This window comes from Ranitomeya imitator, chromosome 6, assembly GCF_032444005.1.
Source record: "Ranitomeya imitator isolate aRanImi1 chromosome 6, aRanImi1.pri, whole genome shotgun sequence".
NCBI lineage: Eukaryota > Metazoa > Chordata > Amphibia > Anura > Dendrobatidae > Ranitomeya > Ranitomeya imitator.
In genome coordinates, this window is record NC_091287.1 from 118,986,870 (window position 1) to 119,013,620 (window position 26,751).

The following is a 26,751-nucleotide window of genomic DNA, read 5'->3' on the forward strand; positions in this document are numbered from 1 at the left end:
GTGGGGAGATGAAAAACCGCAGCTAGCAAACTATGGCGGAAGCGTGCAGCAAGCGATATGGAAAACACATGGGGTTAAATGTCACCCTGTGTGATTAGAAACTGATTACCCAGCTCTGTTAGCTTCATAGAAAGGTAAAGACAGAAATACAGCTGTCCCTAGACAGTATGGCGCAGCTAGATGCCACACTAGTGAAAATGGTGCTATGTGAAATCCCCTGTTACTTCACAGGTGAACACAACCCTCTCAGGGGCAAGGAAACAGGTAGTGGACACAGTCACAACGTATGCACACACACAAACTCCGCTCCGGAGGTGCTGGAATTCTAAAGGCCATACGCCTGCCCTGAGCATACAGAAACAAGTCCACACTACCGTAGTGTTCCACACACACATATAACATAAAAGATGTTAGCGCACTGACGGGTGCTTCAAAGATCCTTTTATAGACTGTGCCAATCAGACAGGACCTTGCTTGCAGGCCAATCCGGAGCCGGCACAGGACCTGAGCAGCTGACGACCGACCACCAATTATTATTATTATTATTATTTATTGTTATAGCGCCATTTATTCCATGGCGCTTTACATGTGAGGAGAGGTATACATAATGAAAACAAGTACAATAATCTTAAACAATACAAGTCATAACTGGTACAGGAGGAGAGAGGACCCTGCCCGCGAAGGCTCACAATCTACAAGGGATGGGTGAGAATACAGTAGGTGAGGGTAGAGATGGTCATGCAGCGGTTTGGTCGATCGGTGGTAATGAGAGGTCGCCACCTCACGAGCATGCTCAGTAGAGCGAATCCAGGACTTAGTCTCAGGATTGACAGCTCGCTGCTTTCTATTATTAGTTACCATAGCTGAACCTGGAGAGACAGCAGTAACAATGCGCACAGCCAGAGTCTGAGCAAGATGCTGACATCGACGTCTTTGCTGAGCAGCATCTGCTGTGGTTGAGACTGAATGGGAGACCGCAGGAGAAGATAAGGCTTGGGATCCATCCTGTGCAGAGGGAGAATCCTGGTGCCTAACAATTGGTTTGGAATAGTGGTTAAGACCCGTTGAAGCGCGAAATGGCCGTAGTGTGAAGGAACCACAGTTTCTCCCTGCCGCATTTTGATATGTTTTGCATTAATGCCACAATAAAGTAAAGGACGATTACAGCGGTTGGTGAGTGCTCTCTTTCCTTATTTGATTTTTCTTTGGAAAAACTTTATTTCTTCTGAGTATGCACCCGGATGCCGCTTGGGCAACTGCATGTTTCTCAATTGGGACATAACCGGCACTTTGGACTGATTGTGCGATGTATTGTATTTCTAGCCTTGCGTAGGTTTGGAATAGTTTACCTAAGACTTTGGGAGTGAATTTTGTAGGTCGGGCACAGTTTACTTTCACACAATGGTCGGCCCTTGAGTTGGTCGAGTATTGTTCAATCTCACACATTGGTCAGGCATTGTTTACTGTAACACACATCACTAATTTAAAGGTACTAATAACTGCCATTGTCAGATGAGGAGATTAAGACATTTTGGTTTAAACTTGACAAAATCACAAAAATAAAAGGGTTTCACACCCTCCTCTGCTTTTTTTTTTTTACTTTTTTTTAACGAAGCAAAAACTGATGGCAACGTTTTTTGCTGCTTTTTTACATTTACTCATTGCTTTCTAAGGCCGGGTCACACCAGCGAGTTTTACGGACGTATGAGAGTCGCAAAAACTACGCAGTGCACACGGACCAATGATTCTCTATGGGGCAGCTCCTATCTGCCGTATATTTCTATGCCGTATTTTACGGGCGTAGAAAATCGCAAAATCGCAGCATGCTGCATTTGTCAGCGTATTGCTCAAAAAATCTGCCAATGAAAGTCAATGGGGGTGAGAAAAATACGGATTACACACGGAGGTTTACATGCGCAAAATACGATGACACACCCTGCCTACGGATGACATACGGATCACTATTTTGGGAATATTTCTGCATATGACGCATGTAAAATATTGACCGTATTTCCCTACACTTAGTGTGACCCTGGCCTTAGGCTGCAAAAATGCTAAAAGAAGGGACATGCTGCAGTTACTTCTTGTTACTTAGTTTTGATAAACTTTATTGATATAGTCATTTTATTTTATCTGGAGATTTTCCTCATCTCATTCAAGTTTATTGTGAAAATATCCAAATATAATGCATATTTACCGCCAGAGAAAGTAACATGTTGCGGATATTAATAAAGCACTGCTAGTCAGTTTACGATCAGTACAAAAAAGCACAATGGAGATGAGATTTCTATAAATGCCATTCACTTTGCTTTGCGCAATTAATACGCAGCTTAAAAAATGCAGCAAATACTCATTGTGGGAACGTTGCCTAAGAAGCCAGAGCTCTCCTAAAATACGACATTAGCAAAATATTGTAAGCTTTATAAGACATCTTGATATTTTTAGTAGCAAGAAAAACAGCAGTAAACCTCTATATATACAGGGCACGTTTGCTCACTACAGCTCCTTTAATGGTATGATCACACATAACCATTTGGTTCACAGAAATTGCTGCCACTGAAAATGGGTTCAATACATCTAAATGGGGTTATGTTTTCAGTAGGCTCAAAGATTTCATGCAAGCCCTATTCTGATAAATTGTTCAGTCACAGAAATGCCTGCAGCAACCTGATTAGTGTGAATATACCATAAACCTGCAGCACAGTTCATGATAAAGTCACAGAAAAAACATATGTAACACAGACGTAACTGCAATGCTTCAGATCTGGAAATAGTGCAGCTTTCTGAGATAAGACACTTTCTAAAATAATCATTCCCATACATGAATATACAGTCGAATTCCAACATAACTGATTTTGCAGAGAAATATTACAGCTGGAGATGACCACTATGCATCACTGCAGCTATAGGTGAAAGTCTGAAAATATTCAATTACGTCCGACTTTTTAGCACATAGTGATGTTTAGCCACGTGGTCGGTGTCACCGCCTAAGTCGCCATGTGGCCCCAGCCCACTAGATGTTTATTCATACTTGCACTAAAAGTCAGAAGATCGAGTTGCTGGAGTTTTATGGATTGTATGAAGAAAGTTTGTTTGCTTAAAATGTAAAAAAAATGCAAAAAAAATTAATGTTATATGCTTACTTTATTGAGCCTGCACTAGGGATAAGCGGACCTGTGGAAGTTCAAGTTCGTCTGATTCGACCAAACTTTAGTCCAAAGTTTGGTTCAAGCGCCAGAACTGTATCCGACCTTGAACCTGAACCCCACAGAAATCAATGGGGACCCAAATTTTTGAGATGGACAATTTCTCTCTCTCTCTCTGCCAAGGACTCCCGAACTTCTCAGTTGGTCTTCGGCGTTCAGTTGACTTTACGGTTTAGATTTGTTCATCTGTAATCTGCACTATTCCAGCACTATTAGGCTGCATTCCCATGATGAGCTTTTGGTGGGTTTTTGATGTTGCAGAATTTGCACACCTGTTATGTAAATTAGAGTACTTGTGTTTTTTCATTGCACTTCTTATTGCATTTTCGAAGCTGTGTTTTTTGTCTGTTTTGTTGTGTCATTCCTTAAATAAAGCTGGCTTGTTCTTGAAACTTTCTGATATTTTGATTTCACTGAACTTTATTGGCAAAAGTAGGTTTGGATTATATGCATTTTTTATTCATTTCTACTGCAAAACTATACCAAAAACACATGTGCACTATTTACCTGCAGATTTCCCACATCTAATGTAATTCTATGGGGAACATCCACATGTAAAACTCAGTGCACCCACAAGAGACATGCTGCGGATTTGAAAAACGCACCGTAGGTGAGTTTACGCAGTGTAAATCAGAAGCTAAGTGGACACAAGATGTCTATATATCCCATCCACTTTGCTGGAACTGTAAGATGCTGCGATTTTTGACGTGGGGCAAAAACGCAGCATCAAAACGGATAAAAGCTCATTGTGGGAACATAGCCTTAACACTGGCTCATCCTTGCTGGAATACAAATTATAAGCAATTAAATCATGTATTGCAGTCATCATGGCGGTCAGTGTCCTGTGAATTCTGTGATTTTACCGTGTCTACGGTGCAGATCTATGGGGGACACTTGTGGGGGGAGAGAAGCATCAATAAATAAATGACATTTTTTTTTGTTTTTATGATTAAGTATAAAAAGATGTGCAAAGCATCCTGGAAAGTAGTGATTTTAAGATTTTTCCTGTGTTAATCAACTTTTTATATTTACATCAACATACAGTAGCTGAAAAGAGTGGATTTATTTTATAGCGCGTTGGCTACACTTGCTACTTGGGCTGTCCGGGTGTTGTCTGGTGCCCATGAGGGACAGCATATGGACCGAAAACAGGCTTTTCTGACAAGCCTTTAGATTTAAGAATTAAACGCCTGGGACTGGAGCTTTCTCTGACCCAATCTGTAAGGCCTCGCTCACACTCGCTTATAAATAATCGGTCCCATTCTCATCCCGGAGAGTTGGGTCGATTTTTTTCGCACTTGTCATGTGCTGTCCGTATATAATCAATTTTTTTTACTCAGCAGCTATTATTTTTTTACAGAATCAGTTACAGTTTCCTGGGTTACAGAACTGTAATGTATCTGCAAAAATCAGATGACATACCGATGGCCCATATGGCATGCAATTTTTTTTTATCATACCCTTCAGATTTCGGAAGGAAATCATAGTACGCTGCAAATTTTTTCTTGTGACGAATACAGCTGAGAAAAAATAAGTAAATCTGCACTGTCTCAATGAATAACAATGGTCCGATAGCAATCAGGTTTTTTTGTTTGTTTGTTTTTTTTTTTACAAATTATGTCTTGGTGCAGAGACTTTGTCTTGATAGTAAAGTAAATTTCCATTCTGGTTTGCAAATTCATAATAAAATAGACATAACTGTCTAAAATGTAACTATGGGATGTTATCCTTACAACATCAGCTTAATGCATATAAATAGAATGACCATCAGGTCTCAAAAGTACCTAAAAAAGTCCTCCTAGAACATTTTTTTCACTAAACATATGTATACATGTGTGTACCATGATGTCTGTGTGCTAATATACTGCCCTACTGCTGTCTTCTCTCATATCCTGCACGTTCCGATGCTGCTCTGAGTGATGTCACCGCTCTACGTCTATGTGACACAGAAGGGGGTTTTACAATGTTAGTCTATGGAGTGTCAGATTGAGGGTCCGTAGACTACCGGCTCACATAGAGCATAGAGTGATCCAGAGAGTCTGAACAGCAGTGACGTCACTAATAAAAGGAACAGAACAGCGATGGATACCGGAGGTGGTGGTGGTAGAGGAGTAAATTAAAACACTGACAATACAGTACATACGCAAACACAGATTTAGAGGGGGGAAAAGTTTGTATGAGGACTTCTGTAATTAAATAAACGAAAAACACGTAGAAAATAAGAACCATTAATTGATTTCTACGTAAAGGGAATCTGTCCACAGGTTTTTGCCATCTCATCTGAGAGCAGCATGATGTAGGAAAAGAGATCCTGAATCTAATGATGTATCATTTAGTTTATTGGCCGCAGCCATTCTGACACAATCAAAGTGGGTAGATGTAGAATCCAGCAGAGCTGAGAAAGCTAGCCCCGCCCACACCAGATTCGGTATATACAATGGCTATAGACCCTGAGCTGCTTATCACAAGGGCTGGGGGGCATGGTTGGACTAGAGTAGTCCAGTAATGACAATCACAAGTGATTAAACTTTCACTATAAGTAAACTCCACACAGGGTAATAAATGGCACATCACTGTACTGTCTCAGCCTATAGCTCCGGCTGTCTTCAGATTACACAGTAAAAACCTGTTGACAGATTCCCTTATAACAAAATATACCGTATATACTCATGTATAAGTAGAGGTTTTCAGCACTTTTTTCTGCAGAAAATGCCCCTCTCGGCTTATACATGAGTCATTGTCCCAGTTTACGGCAGGGAAGGGGGAGAGGCTGGTCATAGGAGGCAGGTGCCGGTGGCTGTAGCTTAAGCCTGTGCCCGCTGCTAAAGGGAAATGAATATTCACTGCACTGGTAATGAATATTCATTTCTCTTATAGCGCACACCTTCATCTGCAGCCGCCGGCTTCAAGTACATATATTTATTTATATATATATATATATATATATATATATATATATATAAATCCTACTTACCTTCCCTGTGTGCCCTCGCAGCATCTCGTTCCGGCTTCCAGCAGCTCCTGCGGCCAGGCGATGACATGTCACCACTCAATAAGGTAATGAATATTCATTCCACTCCATGTCTATGGGAGTGGAGAGGTGAATATTCCTTATCTTAACGAGTGGTGAAACGTGATCGCCCGGCCGCAGGAGTTGCTGGAAGCCGGAACAAGATGCTCCGAGAGCGCGCAGGGAAGGTAAGTAGGATGTTTTGGGGTTTGTTATGCTTTTCTCATGGGTGCCATACATACAAGGATGGGGGTAAGGAGTCATGCAGACAAGGAAGGGAATAACGAGCCATGCAGACAAGGATGGTAAGAAGGAGGATAGGGTTACAGCATTTCAAAGCTGCCTTGTTTAAGTTTATGTGGTCTAGAACATTGATTTATTAAATCTGCTCCAAAATCTTTAATAATGACAAACTACAATCCTAAGTAACTACGTTCTGTTGGAGTATCAGCTCTTAATTTTAGAGAGCAAATATTTTAAATTTTCATTTATTTTTCTTATTAGTCTTTGTTTGGATTGTTTGATTCTGATATTGCTAGGTCTTCATTCTAATAACCAGTGTATTTCAAATGACATTACCAAAATAACTCTAAAATATAATCTTATATGGACAACTAGTGATCAGAAGACGTTACACTGACCCTAAAGCCTTAGCTCTTAAAACATAGTATTTCTGACCTCTTTAACTTCATGCAGATGGGCAGGATTCTGGATCTTGGATCTTCGGGCAGCAGCAGGGGACTTGTGATGTGTGATGGTGACAACACTCGGGCCGCCTTGTGTCAGGTGCCTTTGGCTCCCAGGGGATGAGGAATTGGTAGTTCCATGAGGAAGCAATGAAAAGCTTCTGGCTCTCTGAGACAATGAGCTCTACAAGAAGAATAGAGCAATGACATGTTATTATGAAGAATAAATTTGAGAGCTGAGATCAATGGCTTGATGTTTTCAGAGCCCCATGATACGTCAGAATTGACATTCTAGATTGATTCTCACAATTTCCTCCAGTAATTGTACATGGTTTTAAAGAAGACAAATATAATGATGTGACAGTGGGGAACACAAATTTTCTTAGCGCCTGCACATATATTAGTCTTTCAGGAGGGAAAGTCATAATAAGTATGAAAGTCAGACTATATCTTCAATAATTTGATTCAATGATTGTCATATTTTGAAAGTTCAAAATAGAGGAACAGGAGGAGAAAAGTTTCATCTATGAAAAAAAACAAATGCAGAGAAATTTTCGCAACATTTAAAAAAAGCGCAAGGTCCTTTAGGTAATTTTCCTTTGTTTTCTCCTGAGGCCTCATTCAAACATGATGTATCTGCAGGACCTGGACCTCCTTTGAGGTTCAAGTGAATTAAAGTTATCAAATGATGTAAAGCATTACAGACATCTGAATAACGTTTTATTCTTGGGTCTAGATTAATTTTGAGTAGGGATGGGAGAACCCTAGCTGTAAAGTTCTGGACCCATACCGAACACATAGTGTTCGGTCACAAGGTTCGTACACGGGTTTCCATGGGAAATCCGTGTTACAATTCGGGTCCAGTTTGGGTCCAGGGCCTGTAAAACCATAAAATTAATAATAAACATTATAATTATATTCCCATCCAATACTCCTCCTCCCATCCTGCTGTCTCCCGGCCGCATCTGCTTCCGGGGCTGCTCATTAACTTTCTGCGGTATTCACTGTACTCGGCAGTCTTTGACTTTTTACGGCAGTGTTTGTGCGGTGACGTCGGGCCATGAACTGGGGTGAACCCTGTCGTCACTGCAAGAACACTGCCAACGCCGGCCGAAAATTGCGGAGCACCAAGCAGTGGAGTGAATAACCAGGAAGTTAATCAGCAGCCCCGGAAGTAGATGTGGCCTGGAGACAGCGAGACGGGAGGACGCGTCGCTGGACCTGTAAGTATAATTATGTTTATTATTAATTTAATGTTTTGTTTTACAGCCCCTCCTCCTGCCCTATCCCATATTTTTAAAGTCCAAGCTCGGGGTTCGGATGCAAGTTCGCATCATCTTCGGCCCCGAGCTCAAACTTTACAAAAAAAACTTGGGCGAACCCGCCGATCCCGATCATCGAGGGGTTCGCCCATCACTAATTTTGAGCTCTTGTCTGTTAAGCCAGGGACACGATGAGTGACTTCTGTACAGATATAATGTCCAGTCATATCACAAAATTTATATAGATGTCATAAACCAAACTGCTGTTCCATCTTTGCTTCTTTTCTTTCTTAATGCTTTACAGAGTAACTGTGCTTATTCAGATTGTTGCATACAAACAATGTCCTGCAAACTATATCAAAGTAGCGCAATATTTTTACACTATGTATCAGATTCAATAAAGCTACTTCAACAGAATTTTTGAGTAAATTGCTTTGAAAGCTGCAAATTTTGTCACAACTCAGAACTGTGTAAACATTTTGTAACTTTTGGAGTTTTCACACCAGTTTATCCCAGCTCCATCAAAATGAAATTCAAGGGAAAAGAAGGCGGTCACTAGGGAGCACTGCTGGGGTCACAGTTAAAATTGAAAGCAAAAGGTCCACTGCAGCGCCAGCCGTTAACCTTCTAGGAGGATACAAAATGCAGTAAAGAATAGTAATAACGGTCCTAGGAGCGCTGGAAAAGACACCAAAACAAGGATTTTAGTGTTGAACCACAAAGCGTTAATGGGCTGAGCTTAGGTGGGATAGAGTCTAAGCGAGGCATAATGCCACAGTGCGTCTAATTAACAACAAGCTATGGTGTTCCTTAAACCAGAAATGTTTCTCAGAGACTGGAGTAAAGTTTCTGGCATGGTGGTGGAGCATGCCACTCTTCAGACACTCCTGATTCATTAAGAGGCACGCGTCTGATTTCTACATGCCCCCTCATCAACATCAGCAAGAAAATTTACATGACAGTTCAAGAAGAAGTAGAAAGCAAGACAGATAGAAGAGAAAAGAGAAAGGGGGAGAGAAAAATAAAATGTTTGTGCATAAATGTATCCTTGCAAGAGGTCCACCCTAAAGCCTCAAAAATGGCTGAGAAGACTTGCAAGTTTGTGCTTCTTTGGCTTACCCTCAGAGGAGGAGTACAGGGGCATGATAGCTTCTCTTCCAAGTTAAAAGCAATTCATACGAAATGCGTCAGAAAATTTAAATCCCCATGTAAATGACACTTTTAAGGCACAAAGACATTTTTGCACATTAACTTTACCCAATATATAACACTAAAAGACTCATCTGTGGATCCAGTGACATTGACTGCTCTATACAGAAGGACCACTAAATCAATTTCCAGTAGGGACTTACCGGCTACAACATACTGATGCCTGTACCTCACGTTAACATTTTTGAAAGTTGCCTCAATTTATTCTAAAGCAGACATGTCACCAGTTTTTACAATAGAAACTGCATATATTACTATCTAGAACTCTTTAGACCTGCTGAAGCAAATGTACTTATTTTGAAATTCACATCAAAACAGTTTTGTAATCCTTTTTGAAAAATGTAAAGCTTAATATTAAAATTCTCATTTTAACATCAGGAGGAAAAAAAGTCTTATAGCAAAAACAGAGAAAGATAATTTAGACCTGCACTAGGACACAGCTACATCAATTCTGTGTTACAGGACTGCTACATCAGTCCAGTATGGTAAGGCCACCAGTCTCTTGTGAGTACAACGTAAACATGGTGGGATTTCCAATTTTCCTACCTATGTTCCTTCATAATCCACAACTTTCTTCACTATTAGGCCGGGATCACACATGCGAGAAATACGTCCGAGTCTCGCATGGTAATACCCGGCATTCCCGCCATCACTCAGGAGCGGAGCGTGCAGCTGCATGTATTGCTATGCGGCCGACGCTCCGCTCCTGAGTGATGGCGGCAAGGCCGGGTATTACCATGCGAGACTCGGACGTATTTCTCGCATGTGTGATCCCGGCCTTATCATCAGCAACATTAAAAAAAAAAAAACATACATTCACAAAATTTGTGAAAACACACACAGAGAAACATTATTATAATCATAAATATATGCAGAATTGTTGGAGTATTACATTAATTTCTAAGCTAAATTATTTATAAATCATTAATTATTTTCTTAAACACAATCCTGAAACCAAACGAAAATAATAAAACGGTCACGAATCTAATATCATGAGGACTGAAGATTGACAGCAAGGGGGTGATGATTACATTTTTCTTCCTTCTTAGTTTCCGTAATGTATCACTTCAGGTGATGTAAGAGAAGATTATATGTTCAAAAGTCAGGTAAAAACAAATGATGTGAGCGCTGTGGGCGTTACGCAATCTCACACAATAAATGTATCAGTACGGCGCTTTGTGCATTTTGATTGAGTGAATAAACTTGGAAAAGAGAAGTACAACAAAAGAAAATGTGATAAAAGACATTCAGAAAACATTTATATAACAAAGAATGTAAAATAGTGCAGCATATCCGAACATAGGGATTTTCAACATTGTTACAAAGCTGTCATAGTTTAATATTCAAAAGAGAACGTATATTACAAGAATGAATTAAAATTGGAATGCACCTTCTTAAATATTTTGTATGACTTTTCCTTAAAAGGTTACTTCCGTGACTGAGTTTTTCACAGAAGGGTACCAAAAATGTTGTCATGTGTGTATTAGGCTACATTCACATTTGCAGCCGCGGCGACGCACGTGCCATGCGCCCCTATGTTTAACATGGGGGCGAATGGACATGCGTTGCATTTGCGTTTTGCGAAGCATGCGTCGCTGCAGCGCATGCGTCAGGGCGCAGGGAACGCTGCATGATGCAGTTTTTCCTGCGCCCAAAACCATGCAAAAAGCGACGCATGCGTCGCAAAACGCAGCGTTTGTGCATGCGTTCATATTTGCGTTGTGCGTTGCGTCATTTTGGAGAAAAAACGCATCCTGCAAAGTTGCTCGCAGGATGCGTTTTTTCTCCATAGACTTTCATTAGCGACGCATTGCGACGGATTGCCACACGTCGCATCCGTCGTGTTTTGGCGGACCGTCGGCACAAAAAAGCTACATGTAATGTTTTTTGTGTGTCGTGTCCACCATTTCCGACAGTGCATGTGTGGCCGGAACTCCGCCTCCTCCCCGGACCTTACAATGGGGCAGCGGATGCGTTGAAAAACTGTATCCGCTGCCCCCGTTGTGCTTTTACTTCACAGAATGCGTCGGTACATCGGCCCGACGCACTGTGATGGGCCCGTACCGACACTAGTGTGAAAGTAGCCTTAGAGGGGATCCTCTAATCTAGTGATAAGGATCCTGAACTCCTGAATAGAGTGGGAAGTCATTTCATGGGAGCAATTCTTACAGTGAAGGACATGTCCTATCCTGCATCACCCAGAAAATTCATTCATTTGAAAGGGGGCTATGTAGCATCTACATCATTTTCTCTGTGGTGGCACTGCCTGAAAACTGAACACTGGTGTCCTCACAGTTTATACCTTAGAGACACTATGATCTTCTTGTTGTCAAGAGTGCATTCTTAAAGGGAACCTGTCACCCCGTTTTTTCAGATTGAGATATAAATACTGTTAAATGGGGCCTGTGCTGTGCGTTACAATAGTGTATGTAGTGTACCCTGATTCCCCACCTATGCTGCGAAATACATTACCAAAGTCGCCGTTTTCGCCTGTCAATCAGGCTGGTCTGGTCAGATGGGCATCCCGGCTTTGGGAAAATGGCCGCCGCGATCTCTTCTGCGCATGCGCGGCATCCCGCGGCCATTTTCCTGAAGCCCCGTGCAGCAGAGCACTCCATCTGCGCACGCGCGGCCCCAGGAAGATGGCCGCCCCCACCGATGACAGGGGTAATAGCGCAGATCGCTTCTTCACGTGCGCGCAGTGGATTCGTCACTGCGACATGCGCACACCACTACGCCACCAACGGAAAGCTGGGGAAGAAAAGAGCGATGTCACCACGCCCATCTGACCAGACCAGCCTGATTGACAGGCGAAAACGGCGACTTTGGTAATGTATTTTGCAGCATAGGTGGGGAATCAGGGTACACTACATACACTATTGTAACGCACAGCGCAGGCCCTATTTAACAGTATTTATATCTCAATCTGAAAAAACGGGGTGACAGGTTCCCTTTAATGCCCCATACACATTATATACCTGTCAGCAGAATGATGCTGTGGTGGACAACTATCTCAGCCATCTCTCCCATACACAGGAGTACTTGTTCGACTGAGCGCTTTTGTATCCTCTCTGAGAAAGCTGTCGACAGACATCTCTGCAGGCGCTTATCTAAGAAAAAACAAAGTGATCGGCAGTCCAAAATAGTACATGCCCAATTAACATCTTCCACGACATTCAGTTGGCTGGTAAACCATACATTAACATGTCGGCTGAACCAATCAATATCAGTTGGTTCGGACAACATTAGTGTTACGTGTATAGGGGTTTTACAAGTTGGGATTTCCTTCAAGTTCAACACATGTGTAATTTTATTGTCCAGATAAATGCACTGAACAAAAAATTTCAAATGCAATGTAAACACATTGTATTCTATGAAGCTGCAGTTCATTTAATTAGCTAGTACGCTAAAAACTAATAAGGCTACGTATACTCTGCTGAAGCTACCAGTAGGAAGACAAAAGCATTTAATTACATGGTTTAATAGATGTCATTTAGCAGACAAGTCAACTGAGGTTATTGCTGAGTCTACCAACATGGGAAAAATTCTGACGGGACGCTTTTTATTCTTCTGTTAATTAAAACAGACATTTAAAATATTAACATTGTTGCTGACGACCTAGGATTTTTAAATAAAAAAAAAAAGGAAAATCTTGCTAAAACTCTAGTAATAGTTGTAAGAAACATTAAAGTCTCAGAATATTTTAGGACAGAATTATACAGAAAAGCAATATGTAGGATAAAATTAAAGTGTTGTGCACTTGAGTTTCTTGCATTCAATGGAGCATGAACATTATGTATTTAAAAGTAGAGATTGGAAAAAATACTGCTTTTTACAGTACCAGCAACGTCTATGAAGTTTCAGAAATCTCATGCACACACATTGGTTTTTTGTTTGATCAGTATTTTATGCTTTGCTGCGTTTTTTTGACATAGAGCATGTCATTTTTTTCAGCGTTTTTGCTGCGTCTTTTCACCCATTGACTTGAATGGGTGCTGAAAAAACGCAGCAAAAACTCAGGTATCATTATTTGCTGCTGAAAATCCAAGGACATCAGCCTGGAAAAAGAGAGAGAAAAAAACGCACCAAAAAATGCACCAAAAAATGCACCAAAACGCAGCTAAATTAGCATAAAAAACGAAGCAAAATTGCGCAGCTAAAAAGTCCTGCGTGAACTTACCCTAAAGGTGGCTACCAAAACATAGAATTTTTTGTTGCTGATAAGTCAATTACGATCATTTTCTCATTAGAAAGCAGAAAAGACACCCATGACCTTATTGGGCAGATTGTCTGAAAAATGATTTGTTATAACTCATACAGGAAAGATATATATCTTGGTACCGTGTTAGCCAGTAGATAGAAAAATATTTAGAATTGAGAGTCCTCAGTAGTTGATACCTTTTAATAGCTAACTGAAAAGATGGTAACATATTGCAAGCTTTCGAGACTACTCAGGTCTCTTCATCAGGCATAGAATAATTCAGATGTAGGATTAGTCTCAGCCTGATGAAGAGGCCTGAATAGTCTCGAAAACTTGCAATTTGTTACCATCTTTTCAGTTAGCCATTAAAAGGTATCAACCACTGAGGACTCTCAATTCTAAATATTTTTGTTATAACTCAAAAATTTTAGGCTTGTGGAAAAACTTTCACTACTGTAAAAACTTGTAATTGATTTGTAGGGCAGTCGTTGCCATGCCCAGTCTCAGTTCCTCCTCAGCTTTTGACAGAGCTAACTAAAACTCTTGTGAAAATGACAAAAATCACAAAATTTTTGCGCCACTTCATGTTGTGCAAACATTTTGCAACATTTGAAGGTGTTTATGCTAAATATGTGGGAAGAACACCTTGAAGAATTCACGACAACACTTTTTGTATATCAGTAAATCACCTATAGACTGTCATGATCCAGTTCTGAGATTATGTTCAGCTCTCTTGTCTTTGGACTGGTCATGTGGGAGTTAATCCTCTCTGCCTCACCCTGGAGCTCGCTGAGCTATTTAAGTCCTCTGCAGCCTGTGGGCCAGTGTCAACTATAGTTCATCCTGCACTGTTTGAGCTCCTGACCTGGATCCCTGTTCTAGTGTTCCTCTTTGCCTCTGACTGCCTGCACCCGTTTGTTACTTGTTCTGACCTTTGGCCTGTACCCCGACTCCGTCTTACGTCTCACGTTTTGGTTACCACGTTCCCGGTAGGTTCTGACATCTTGCTTGTCCCCGACGATTCTCTGCTCGCCCCTTCTGTACCGCGCTGCTGTCTCCGTGTATGACCTTGGCTTGTTTCATGTCCCTTTCATTATCTGTGACACCTGTGTTGTTGTTCAGTGTTGCTGTGCTGTGTGTGCAGCCTCCTTTCCGTAATCAGCACCCCCTGGTGGAGGTTGCTCTATACTGCACTGCAGCAGCACATTACATAGACCTCAGTCAGAAGTCGGATTTTCTCATACACAAAAACACTAACTGTTATTGATTAGTATTTTTTATCAGCGTTTCATCAGTTGTCAGTTTTCATCACCAGTGTTTCACCAGAGATATTCACTGATGAAATAATAAATAAATTGTAAGTAAAGCTTCTCCTATCCATTGCAATGCTAATCTGTAACATCTGGGCCGGCTCCTGTTCCCTCATCGTCTGCTACCAATCAGCGCTGAGACTTTGTTGCAGGAGAAGCGTGACAGTCCTTTTTTATTCCTGGGACTTTTGATGCCGCAGAGTTATCAGGTTAATTGTTTTGCTTTGATTACTCTGTTCTAAGAGCCCTGGGAGGGGCTGTCTGCCATTTAAACCTCTGGATATCTGATTTCCACTGCCAGTCAATAAGTCCTGCTTAACTGATATGTAGCTCTAGTCCTGGCTTTTGTGGGGTCTTTCGGATTTCTCCAGTATTCTGATGTTGGTTTGAATTTTGACTATCCAATTGCTTTCTGATTTTGTCTCTGACATGACCTATTGTCATTGATCCTGTATGGCGACCCTTCTTGCTCCACTGGTCAGCAGCTACTCTGTGACCACAGCCCAGTGGCCCCTTTGTAAGCTCAGATCCCTGAACAGTATAAGGTCTAATGGGTGAAGGCCAGGGCAACCATTGAGACCTGGCAAACGGATTGGCTTGTGCCAAGTATGTCCGTGGAAGTTATATTAACAGCTGTCAGCTTCCATGAATGGTAAAACCGTGATATAAATCACACACCGCCCACAGACTGCACACTGATTTTCACCAACCTAGATAATTATTTGGGTAATTTTGATCAATGAATTGGACCAAAAGTAGACATGTCTCCATGTTTTTTAGCAGACACATGATGTGCCAAAATCCCACACATGCAACACATCATTATTTTGTCATGGATTCAGGTTTTATGAAAATCACAGATCACAAATATGTGAAAAATAGACATTTCAATGAGGCCTTAGAGTGTTAAGGTTAAGGCTAAGAAAACTGCCACTTTTTTCTACATTTTCAAGCTGCATTACTCATTTTTAGTGCTATCTATGAGTCAACATGCTGCATTTTTTCAGTAGGTTTTTTTTCATGGGCTTTATATATGTGTATATACAGTATATCAGATATGCAATGTCTTTGGCTCCATTCACATATGTATGCAAAGCTTCGTTCATGATATAAAAAAAAAATAGACTGGATTTCAGTGTGCAAGGTGAAAAAGGGATTGCCCTTAAATCTAATAACTAGTTGGGCCACCATTAGCAGCAACAACTTAAACCAAGTGTTTGAGTTAACTGGCAAGGAGTCTTTTACAACACTCTGGAGGAATTTTGGCCCACTCATCTTTGCAGAATTGTTGTAATTCAGCCACATTGGAGGGTTGTCGAGCATGAACAGTCTTTTTAAGGTTCTGCCACAGCATCTCAATCAGATTAAGGCCAGGACTTTGACTAGGCCACCCCAAAGTCTAAATTTAGTTTTTTTTTCAGCCAGAGGTGGACTTGCTGGTGTGTTTTGGATCATTGTCCTGCTACATAACCCAAGTGTGCTTCAGCTTGAGGTCACGAACAGATAGATGGACATTCTCCTTCAGGATTTTTTGGTAGACCACAGAATGCATGGTTCCATTGACCAAAGCAAGTCTTTCAGGTCGTGCAGCAGCAAAACAACCCCAGACCATCACATTGCCACCACTATATTTTACTATTGCTGTGATGTTCCCTTTCTGAAATGCTGTGATACTTCTACGCCAGATGTAATTGGACATACAGCTTCCAAAAAATTTCAACTTTTGTCTCATCAGTCCACATAGTATTCTCCCAAAATTCTTGGGAATCATCAAGATGTTTTCTGGCAAAACTGAGAGGAGCCTTTATGTTCTTATTGCTCAGCAGTGGTTTTCATCTTGGAACTCTACCATGCAAGCTATTTTGGCCCAGTCTTTCTCTTATAGTGGAGTCATGAACACTGACCTTAACTGAGGCAAGTGAGGCCTGCAGTTCTTTGGATGTTGTAGTGGGGTCTTTTGTGACCCCTTGGATGAGTCTTTGCTGCACTCTTTTTTATCGGCTGGCCACTCCTGGGAAGGTTCTCTACTGTTTCATGTATTCTTCATTTGAGGCTAATAGCTTTCACTTTGGTTTGCTGGAGTGCCAAAGCTTTAAAAATGGCTTTACAACCTTTTCCAGACTGATAGATCACAACTACTTTATTTCTCATTTGTTCCAGAATTTCTTTGGATTGCAACACTATGTCTAACTTTTGAGGATCTTTTCGTGTACTTCACTTTGTCAGGTAGGTCCTACTTAAGTGATTTCTTCATTGAGAACAGGTGTGGCAGTAATAAGGCCTAGGTGAGGCTAGGGAATTTGAACTCAGCGCAAAGATGTGATAAACCACAGTTAATTTATGGTTCAAGAAAAGCACATCCAGCCCATGAATGGCAGCGCTTCCCAGGACTCACATTCAAAGATGATATTTCATATTTTTTTATTTCATAACTTAAAATAGAAGAGATACAACGCGTTTCGGATACATGTGCTTTTCTTGAACTACTCATCCTGTGTGAGCCTTACTCTGGCTCTCTCACTTGGATCCACCTGAGGCAAGCTGCAATGTTGTGAATTCTGTGGCAGAGCTCCCTCTTGTGGTCACAGGTGGTACTTCGGCTGATTCTCTCTGTGAGCTTCCGTTGGTGGAGGAAAGTGGTACTGCGGCTTCTGAGTTTCCTTCCTCAGGTGATATGGTGAAGTCGTTAGGTGCTACCCTATTTAACTCCACCTAGTGCTTTGATCCTGGCTTCCAGTCAATGTTCTAGTATTGGACCTGTTTCCTCCTGGATCGTTCCTGTGGCCTGCTGCTCTGCATAGCTAAGTTCCTCTTTGCTATTTGTTTGCTGTTTTTTTTCTGTCCAGCTTGTCTTTTTGTTTTTTCTGCTTGCTGGAAGCTCTGGGGCGCAGAGGGTGTACCTCCGTGCCGTTAGTTCGGTACGGAGGGTCTTTTTGCCCCCTTTGCGTGGTTTTTGTAGGGTTTTGTGTTGACCGCAAAGTTACCTTTCCTATCCTCGCTCTGTTCAGAAAGTTGGGCCTCACTTTGCTAAGTCTATTTCATCTCTACGTTTGTCTTTTCATCTTAACTCACAGTCATTATATGTGGGGGCTGCCTTTTCCTTTGGGGTATTTCTCTGAGGCAAGGTAGGCTTATTTTCTATCTTCAGGCTAGCCAGTTTCTCAGGCCGTGCCGAGTTGCATAGGCAGCGTTAGGCGCAATCCACGGCTGCCTCTAGTGTGGTTGGTTAGGATTAGGGATTGCGGTCAACAGAGTTCCCACGTCTCAGAGCTCGTTCTTGTTTTTTGGGTTATTGCCAGGTCACTGTATGTGCACTGACCTCTATGTCCATTGTGGTACTGAATTACCTTTCATAACAGTACTGGAAGCCAGGATCAAAGCACTAGGTGGAGTTAAATAGGGTAGCACCTAACGACTTCACCATATCACCTGAGGAAGGAAACTCAGAAGCCGCAGTACCACTTTCCTCCACCAACGGAAGCTCACAGAGAGAATCAGCCGAAGTACCACCTGTGACCACAAGAGGGAGCTCTGCCACAGAATTCACAACAGTAAGTTGCATAGGCAGCGTTAGGCGCAATCCATGGCTGCCTCTAGTGTGGTTGGTTAGGATTAGGGATTGCGGTCAACAGAGTTCCCACGTCTCAGAGCTTGTTCTTGTTTTTTGGGTTATTGCCAGGTCACTGTATGTGCACTGACCTCTATGTCCATTGTGGTACTGAATTACCTTTCATAACAGTACTGGAAGCCAAAAGTACTAATGATTCTCAATAGAGGGAAAAAAGAAGTTTTGAGACCATTTTTTTTTCTTTGCACTGTGTTTTGCCTTTTTTTTCCCCTAGACATTTGGGCAGTTCAGGACACAGGTGTGGACATGGATATTCAGGGCCTGTGCTCTTCATTGGATAATCTCGTTATAAATGTACAAAAGATTCAAGATTTGGTGGTTCAGAAGCCTATGTTAGAACCAAGAATCCCTATTCCTGATTTGTTTTATGGTGATAGAGCGAAGTTTGTGAATTTCAAAAATAATTGCAAACTGTTTCTGGCCTTCAAACCTCGCTCCTCTGGTGATCCAGTTCAACAAGTGAGAATTGTTATTTCTTTTTTGTGTGGCGATCCTCAGGACTGGGCATTTTCCCTTGCGCCAGGGGATCCTGCATTGAGTAATGTTGATGCGTTTTTTCTGGCGCTCGGATTGCTGTACGATGAGCCTAATTCAGTGGATCAGGCAGAGAAGAATTTGCTGGCTCTGTGTCAGGGTCAGGATGAGATAGAGGTCTATTGTCAGAAATTTAGAAAGTGGTCTGTACTCACTCAGTGGAATGAAGGTGCGCTCGCAGCTATTTTCAGAAGAGGTCTCTCTGAAGCCCTTAAGGATGTCATGGTGGGATTTCCTATGCCTGCTGGTCTGAATGAGTCTATGTCTTTGGCCATTCAGATCGGTCGACGCTTGCGTGAGCGTAAATCTGTGCACCATTTGGCGGTATTACCTGAGCTTAAATCTGAGCCTATGCAGTGCGATAGGACTTGGACCAGAGTTGCACGGCAAGAACACAGACGTCTGAATGGGCTGTGTTTCTACTGTGGTGATTCCACTCATGCTATCTCTGATTGTCCTAAGCGCACTAAGCGGTTTGCTAGGTCTGCCACCATTGGTATGGTACAGTCAAAATTTCTTCTGTCCGTTACCTTGATCTGCTCTTTGTCATCGTATTCTGTCATGGCATTTGTGGACTCAGGCACTGCTCTGAATTTGATGGACTTGGAGTATGCTAGGCGTTGTGGGTTTTTCTTGGAGCCCTTGCAGTGTCCTATTCCATTGAGAGGAATTGATGCTACGCCTTTGGCCAAGAATAAGCCTCAGTACTGTGCATGGCTCCTGCACATCAGGAGGTTATTCGCTTTCTGGTGTTGCATAATTTGCATGATGTGGTCGTGTTGGGGTTGCCATGGCTACAAGTCCATAATCCAGTATTAGATTGGAAATCCATGTCTGTGTCCAGCTGGGGTTGTCAGGGGGTACATGGTGATGTCCCATTTCTGACTATTTCGTCATCCACCCCTTCTGAGGTTCCTGAGTTCTTGTCTGATTACCGGGATATATTTGATGAGCCCAAGTGCGATACCCTACCTCCGCATAGGGATTGTGATTGTGCTATCGATTTGATTCCTGGTAGTAAATTCCCAAAAGGTCGACTGTTTAATTTATCTGTGCCTGAGCACGCCGCTATGCGGAGTTATGTGAAGGAGTCTTTGGAGAAGGGGCATATTCGCCCGTCATCGTCGCCATTAGGAGCAGGGTTCTTTTTTGTAGCCAAGAAGGATGGTTCACTGAGACCTTGTATAGATTACCGCCTTCTAAATAAGATTACTGTTAAATTTCAGTACCCTTTGCCATTATTATCTGATTTGTTTGCTCGCATTAAGGGGGCTAGTTGGTTCACCAAGATAGATCTTCGTGGTGCGTATAATCTTGTGCGTATTAAGCGAGGCGATGAGTGGAAAACTGCATTTAATACGCCCGAGGGTCATTTTGAGTATCTTGTAATGCCATTCGGACTTGCCAATGCTCCATCAGTGTTTCAGTTCTTTATGCATGACATCTTCCGAGAGTACCTGGATAAATTCCTGATTGTGTACTTAGATGACATTTTGATCTTCTCGGATGATTGGGAGTCTCATGTGAAGCAGGTCAGAACGGTGTTTCAGGTCCTGCGTGCTAATTCTTTGTTTGTGAAGGGATCAAAGTGTCTCTTTGGTGTCCAGAAGGTTTCATTTTTGGGGTTCATCTTTTCCCCTTCTACTATCGAGATGGACCCTGTTAAGGTCCAAGCCATCCATAATTGGACTCAGCCGACATCTCTGAAAAGTCTGCAAAAGTTCCTGGGCTTTGCTAATTTTTATCGTCGCTTCATCTGTAATTTTTCTAGTATTGCTAAACCATTGACCGATTTGACCAAGAAAGGTGCTGATGTGGTCAATTGGTCTTCTGCTGCTGTGGAAGCTTTTCAAGAGTTGAAGCGTCGTTTTTCTTCTGCCCCTGTGTTGTGTCAACCAGATGTTTCGCTTCTGTTCCAGATCGAGGTTGATGCTTCTGAGATTGGAGCAGGGGCTGTTTTGTCGCAGAGAAGTTCTGATTGCTCGGTGATGAAACCATGCGCCTTCTTTTCCAGGAAGTTTTCGCCTGCTGAGCGAAATTATGATGTGGGCAATCGAGAGTTGCTGGCCATGAAGTGGGCATTCGAGGAGTGGCGTCATTGGCTTGAAGGAGCTAAGCATCGCGTAGTGGTCTTGACTGATCATAAGAACTTGACTTATCTCGAATCCGCCAAGCGCTTGAATCCTAGACAAGCTCGTTGGTCGTTGTTTTTTGCCCGTTTTGACTTTGTGATTTCATATCTTCCGGGCTCTAAAAATGTGAAGGCGGATGCTCTGTCTAGGAGTTTTGTGCCCGACTCTCTGGGTGTATCTGAGCCGGTGGGTATCCTCAAAGAGGGAGTAATTGTGTCTGCTATCTCCCCTGATTTGCGGCGGGTGCTGCAAAAATTTCAGGCTGATAAACCTGATCGTTGCCCAGTGGAGAAACTGTTTGTCCCTGATAGGTGGACGAATAAAGTTATCTCTGAGGTTCATTGTTCGGTGTTGGCTGGTCATCCTGGAATCTTTGGTACCAGAGAGTTAGTGGCTAGATCCTTTTGGTGGCCATCTCTGTTGCGGGATGTGCGTACTTTTGTGCAGTCCTGTGGGATTTGTGCTCGGGCTAAGCCCTGCTGTTCTCGTGCCAGTGGGTTGCTTTTGCCCTTGCCGGTCCCGAAGAGACCTTGGACACATATCTCTATGGATTTTATTTCAGATCTTCCCGTCTCTCAAAAGATGTCAGTCATTTGGGTGGTCTGTGATCGCTTCTCTAAAATGGTCCATTTGGTACCCTTGTCTAAATTGCCTTCCTCCTCTGATTTGGTGCCATTGTTTTTCCAGCATGTGGTTCGTTTACATGGCATTCCAGAGAATATCGTTTCTGACAGAGGTTCCCAGTTTGTTTCGAGGTTTTGGCGAGCCTTTTGTGGTAGGATGGGCATTGACTTGTCTTTTTCCTCGGCTTTCCATCCTCAGACTAATGGCCAGACCGAACGAACCAATCAGACCTTGGAAACATATCTGAGATGCTTTGTTTCTGCTGATCAGGATGACTGGGTGTCCTTTTTGCCTTTGGCTGAGTTCGCCCTTAATAATCGGGCCAGCTCGGCTACCTTGGTTTCACCATTTTTCTGCAACTCTGGGTTCCATCCTCGTTTCTCTTCAGGGCAGGTTGAGTCTTCGGACTGTTCTGGTGTGGATACTGTGGTGGACAGGTTGCAGCAGATTTGGACTCATGTAGTGGACAATTTGACCTTTTCCCAGGAGAAGGCTCAACGTTTCGCTAATCGCAGACGCTGTGTGGGTCCCCGACTTCGGGTTGGGGACTTGGTTTGGTTATCTTCTCGTCATATTCCTATGAAGGTTTCCTCTCCTAAGTTTAAACCTCGTTTTATTGGTCCGTATAGGATTTCTGAGGTTCTTAATCCTGTGTCTTTTCGTCTGACCCTTCCAGATTCTTTTTCCATACATAACGTATTCCATAGGTCATTGTTGCGGAGATACGTGGCACCCGTGATTCCATCTGTTGATCCTCCTGCCCCGGTTTTGGTGGAGGGGGAGTTGGAGTATATTGTGGAGAAGATTTTGGATTCTCGTGTTTCTAGACGGAAACTCCAGTATCTGGTTAAGTGGAAGGGTTATGCTCAGGAAGATAATTCCTGGGTCTTTGCCTCTGATGTCCATGCTCCCGATCTTGTTCCTGCCTTTCATATGGCTCATCCTGGTCGTCCTGGGAGCTCTGGTGAGGGTTCGGTGACCCCTCCTCAAGGGGGGGTACTGTTGTGAATTCTGTGGCAGAGCTCCCTCTTGTGGTCACAGGTGGTACTTCGGCTGATTCTCTCTGTGAGCTTCCGTTGGTGGAGGAAAGTGGTACTGCGGCTTCTGAGTTTCCTTCCTCAGGTGATATGGTGAAGTCGTTAGGTGCTACCCTATTTAACTCCACCTAGTGCTTTGATCCTGGCTTCCAGTCAATGTTCTAGTATTGGACCTGTTTCCTCCTGGATCGTTCCTGTGGCCTGCTGCTCTGCATAGCTAAGTTCCTCTTTGCTATTTGTTTGCTGTTTTTTTTCTGTCCAGCTTGTCTTTTTGTTTTTTCTGCTTGCTGGAAGCTCTGGGACGCAGAGGGTGTACCTCCGTGCCGTTAGTTCGGTACGGAGGGTCTTTTTGCCCCCTTTGCGTGGTTTTTGTAGGGTTTTGTGTTGACCGCAAAGTTACCTTTCCTATCCTCGCTCTGTTCAGAAAGTTGGGCCTCACTTTGCTAAGTCTATTTCATCTCTACGTTTGTCTTTTCATCTTAACTCACAGTCATTATATGTGGGGGCTGCCTTTTCCTTTGGGGTATTTCTCTGAGGCAAGGTAGGCTTATTTTCTATCTTCAGGCTAGCCAGTTTCTCAGGCCGTGCCGAGTTGCATAGGCAGCGTTAGGCGCAATCCACGGCTGCCTCTAGTGTGGTTGGTTAGGATTAGGGATTGCGGTCAACAGAGTTCCCACGTCTCAGAGCTCGTTCTTGTTTTTTAGGTTATTGCCAGGTCACTGTATGTGCACTGACCTCTATGTCCATTGTGGTACTGAATTACCTTTCATAACACTGCAAGCCCTGTATATTGAAAAGTATCTCAGAGGGAATTTGGAGGATACACGATCTAAAGCCATTTTAGTCTTTTATCAGGTGAGTGCATAAAATTGTGCACCCTTTAAAGACTATAATATTGTGTTTACGCACTTAGGGCGCCGCAATTTGTCTGTTCTTCTCTCCCAAACAGGATTTTTTTGTATACAGTTAATTTATGTTTTAAAGGTTTGAGGCGAGCAATCACTTTTTCACATAGGGCCCTGTAGGTATGGATTTATTTTTTCTCTTAATAATAAAGACCTTCATTTAAAAGCTGCATTTTGTGTTTGCCTGTGTTATCTTTGTCCAATATTTAAATTTTTTTGGTTATCTGAAACATTTAAGTGTGACAAACATGCAAAAGAATAGGAAAACAGGAAGGGGCAAAAACAACTGTACAGGTGGCATTCTTGTGCTGTTCATTTTTCTCACAGACTTACTGATGTGATTCATGATTCGGATAAAAAATAGACATATGAGAATTTTTGTAGACATGTTGTCCTCAAAAAGTATGGCCAAATGAACAGCACAGCAGGACTGTATCATAGTTTCCATTATGAATGGTAGTTATGATTAGAGATGAGCAAATTTGATCGAGTCAGGGCTTATTTGGCAAGCTATAGCGCTTACCGAATAAGCTGCAGAGGGAACCCGGCTTCCTGGATCGCTCCGGTTGATCAGCTGTTTGGCTCCGTAGCTGCATGTGTCGCGGCTGTGTGACAGTCACAACACATGCATGGAGAGCCCAACAAACAGGTTCTCCATGCATGTGCTGTGACAGTGACACAGCCGCGACACATGCAGCTGCGGCGCCAATCAGCCGGCGAGCTCCATGTATCCGGGGTCCCTCTGCAGCTTATTCGGTAAGCGCTATAGCTTGCAGAATAAGCTGCGACCCAAAGAAATTTGTTCAACTCTAATCATGATGCTTATGGAAAAAAAAAACTATGTATTGTATCATGATTTCATGCCTTACATCACAAAAGTATGATTCCAGTAAATGACGTACTGTATCAAAAACCCCAAAAATTAAAAGTTCGGAGGCAGGAATTGCTCTCTAAGCTGTTAAATTCTTTACATTATATGAAAAAAGAAAGCTTGAACTCATTTGAACAACTTAGGCACCAGAATAGTCACAACTCTATGGAGAGCTTATTGGTATGTGTTAACCCAACATGATGCTTTTTCATGGTCTAGTATTGGGAGTTTATTTGGGTTTTTTAAGAGTTTATACTGTTATATGACTATACCTTATGCTAGGTCCGTACAACCATATTTTTGGTACAAGTTTTGTCCGTGAAACAAAAGACAGTACTACCACTAATATTATTGAATTGGAGTGATCAGAAGAGCGCTTTTTGTTTTACATGGACCAAATCAGCTTTAAAAAAAAGACAAAAATAGCAGCATGCACTACAGTAGTTTATTCTGCATGTTGCACGAGACTCAATTATCACAAATCTGTGTTTCCACAAAAAAAGCAGATCCCATTCAGATTAAGCATATAGCATCTTTTTTAATGTATACACTGCGATTAACCTAGGAAACTATTTATTCATGTAAATTTTACAAAGTTCATGTATAAAAATGAATGCAACCAAGGACAACATCTGCAAGGAGTTTGTGTTTTCTCTCTGTGTTTGCTTAGATTTAATCCGTGTTCTCCAGTTTCCTTCCACACGACGAAGACATACTGGAAATAGAGATTGTGAGCCCCATTGGGGACAGCAATGATTTATGTAAATCGCTGAGGAATATGATGGCGTTATTATAAGCAAAAAATAATCATAAATAGATGTTAAAAAATGGACACCTGGATGGTACATACAGTACAGGCCAAAAGTTTGGACACACCTTCTCATTTAAATTTTTTTCTGTATTTTCTTGACTATGAAAATTGTACATTCACACTGAAGGCATCAAAACTATGAATTAACACATGTGGAATTATATACTTAACAAAAAAGTGTGAAACAACTGAAATTATGTCTAATATTCTAGGTTCTTCAAAGTAGCCACCTTTTGCTTTGATGACTGCTTTGCGCATTCTAGGCATTTTCTTGATGAGCTTCAAGAGATAGTCACCGGGAATGGTCTTCCAACAATCTTGAAGGAGTTCCCAGAGATGCTTAGCACTTGTTGGCCCTTTTGCCGTCACTCTGCGGTCCAGCTCACCCCAAACCATCTCAATTGGGTGCAGGTCTGGTGACGGCGGAGCCCAGGTCATCTGGCGTAGCACCCCATCACTCTCCTTCATGGCCAAATAGCCCTTACACAGCCTGGAGGTGTGTTTGGGGTCATTTTCCTTTTGAAAAATAAATGATGGTCCAACTAAAACGCAGACCAGATGGAATAGCATGCCGCTGCAAGATGCTGTGGTAGCCATGCTGGTTCAGTATGCCTTCAATTTTGAATAAATCCCCAACAGTGTCACCAGCAAAGCACCCCCACACCATCACACCTCCTCCTCCATGCTTCACGGTGGGAACCAGGCATGTAGAGTCCATCCGTTCACCTTTTCTGCATCGCACAAAGACACTGTGGTTGGAACCAAAGATCTCAAATTTGGACTCATCAGACCAAAGCAGATTTCCACTGATCTAATGTCCATTCCTGTGTTCTTTAGCCTAAACAAGTCTCTTCTGCTTGTTGCCTGTCCTTAGCAGTGGTTTCCTAGCAGCTATTTTACCATGAAGGCCTGCTGCACAAAGTCTCCTCTTAACAGTTGATGTAGAGATGAGTCTGCTGCTAGAGCTCTGTGTGGCATTGACCTGGTCTCTAATCTGAGCTGCTGGTAACCTGTGATTTCTGAGGCTGGTGACTCGGATAAACTTATCCTCAGAAGCAGAGGTGACTCTTGGTCTTTCTTTCCTGGGGCGGTCCTCATGTAAGCCAGTTTCTTTGTAGCGCATGATGGTTTTTGCCATTGCACTTGGGGACACTTTCAAAGTTTTCCCAATTTTTCGGACGGACTGACCTTCATTTCTTAAAGTAATGATAGCCACTTGTTTTTCTTTACTTAGCTGCTTTTTTTTGCCATAATACAAATTCTAACAGTCTATTCAATTGGACTATCTGCTGTGTATCCACCAGACTTCTGCACAACACAACTGA

At 42.4% G+C, this 26,751-nt stretch overlaps 1 protein-coding gene across 1 annotated transcript in view; it reads right to left on the reverse strand.

The window, feature by feature from the left end:
- OSBPL10 (oxysterol binding protein like 10) overlaps nt 1–26,751 on the reverse strand; it is a 577,114-nt gene that overhangs the window by 265,844 nt on the left and 284,519 nt on the right. The window contains exon 4 of the mRNA XM_069730025.1: nt 6,895–7,086. Coding sequence (XP_069586126.1) covers nt 6,895–7,086 — 192 coding nt within the window. The remainder of the gene's footprint in view (nt 1–6,894; nt 7,087–26,751) is intronic.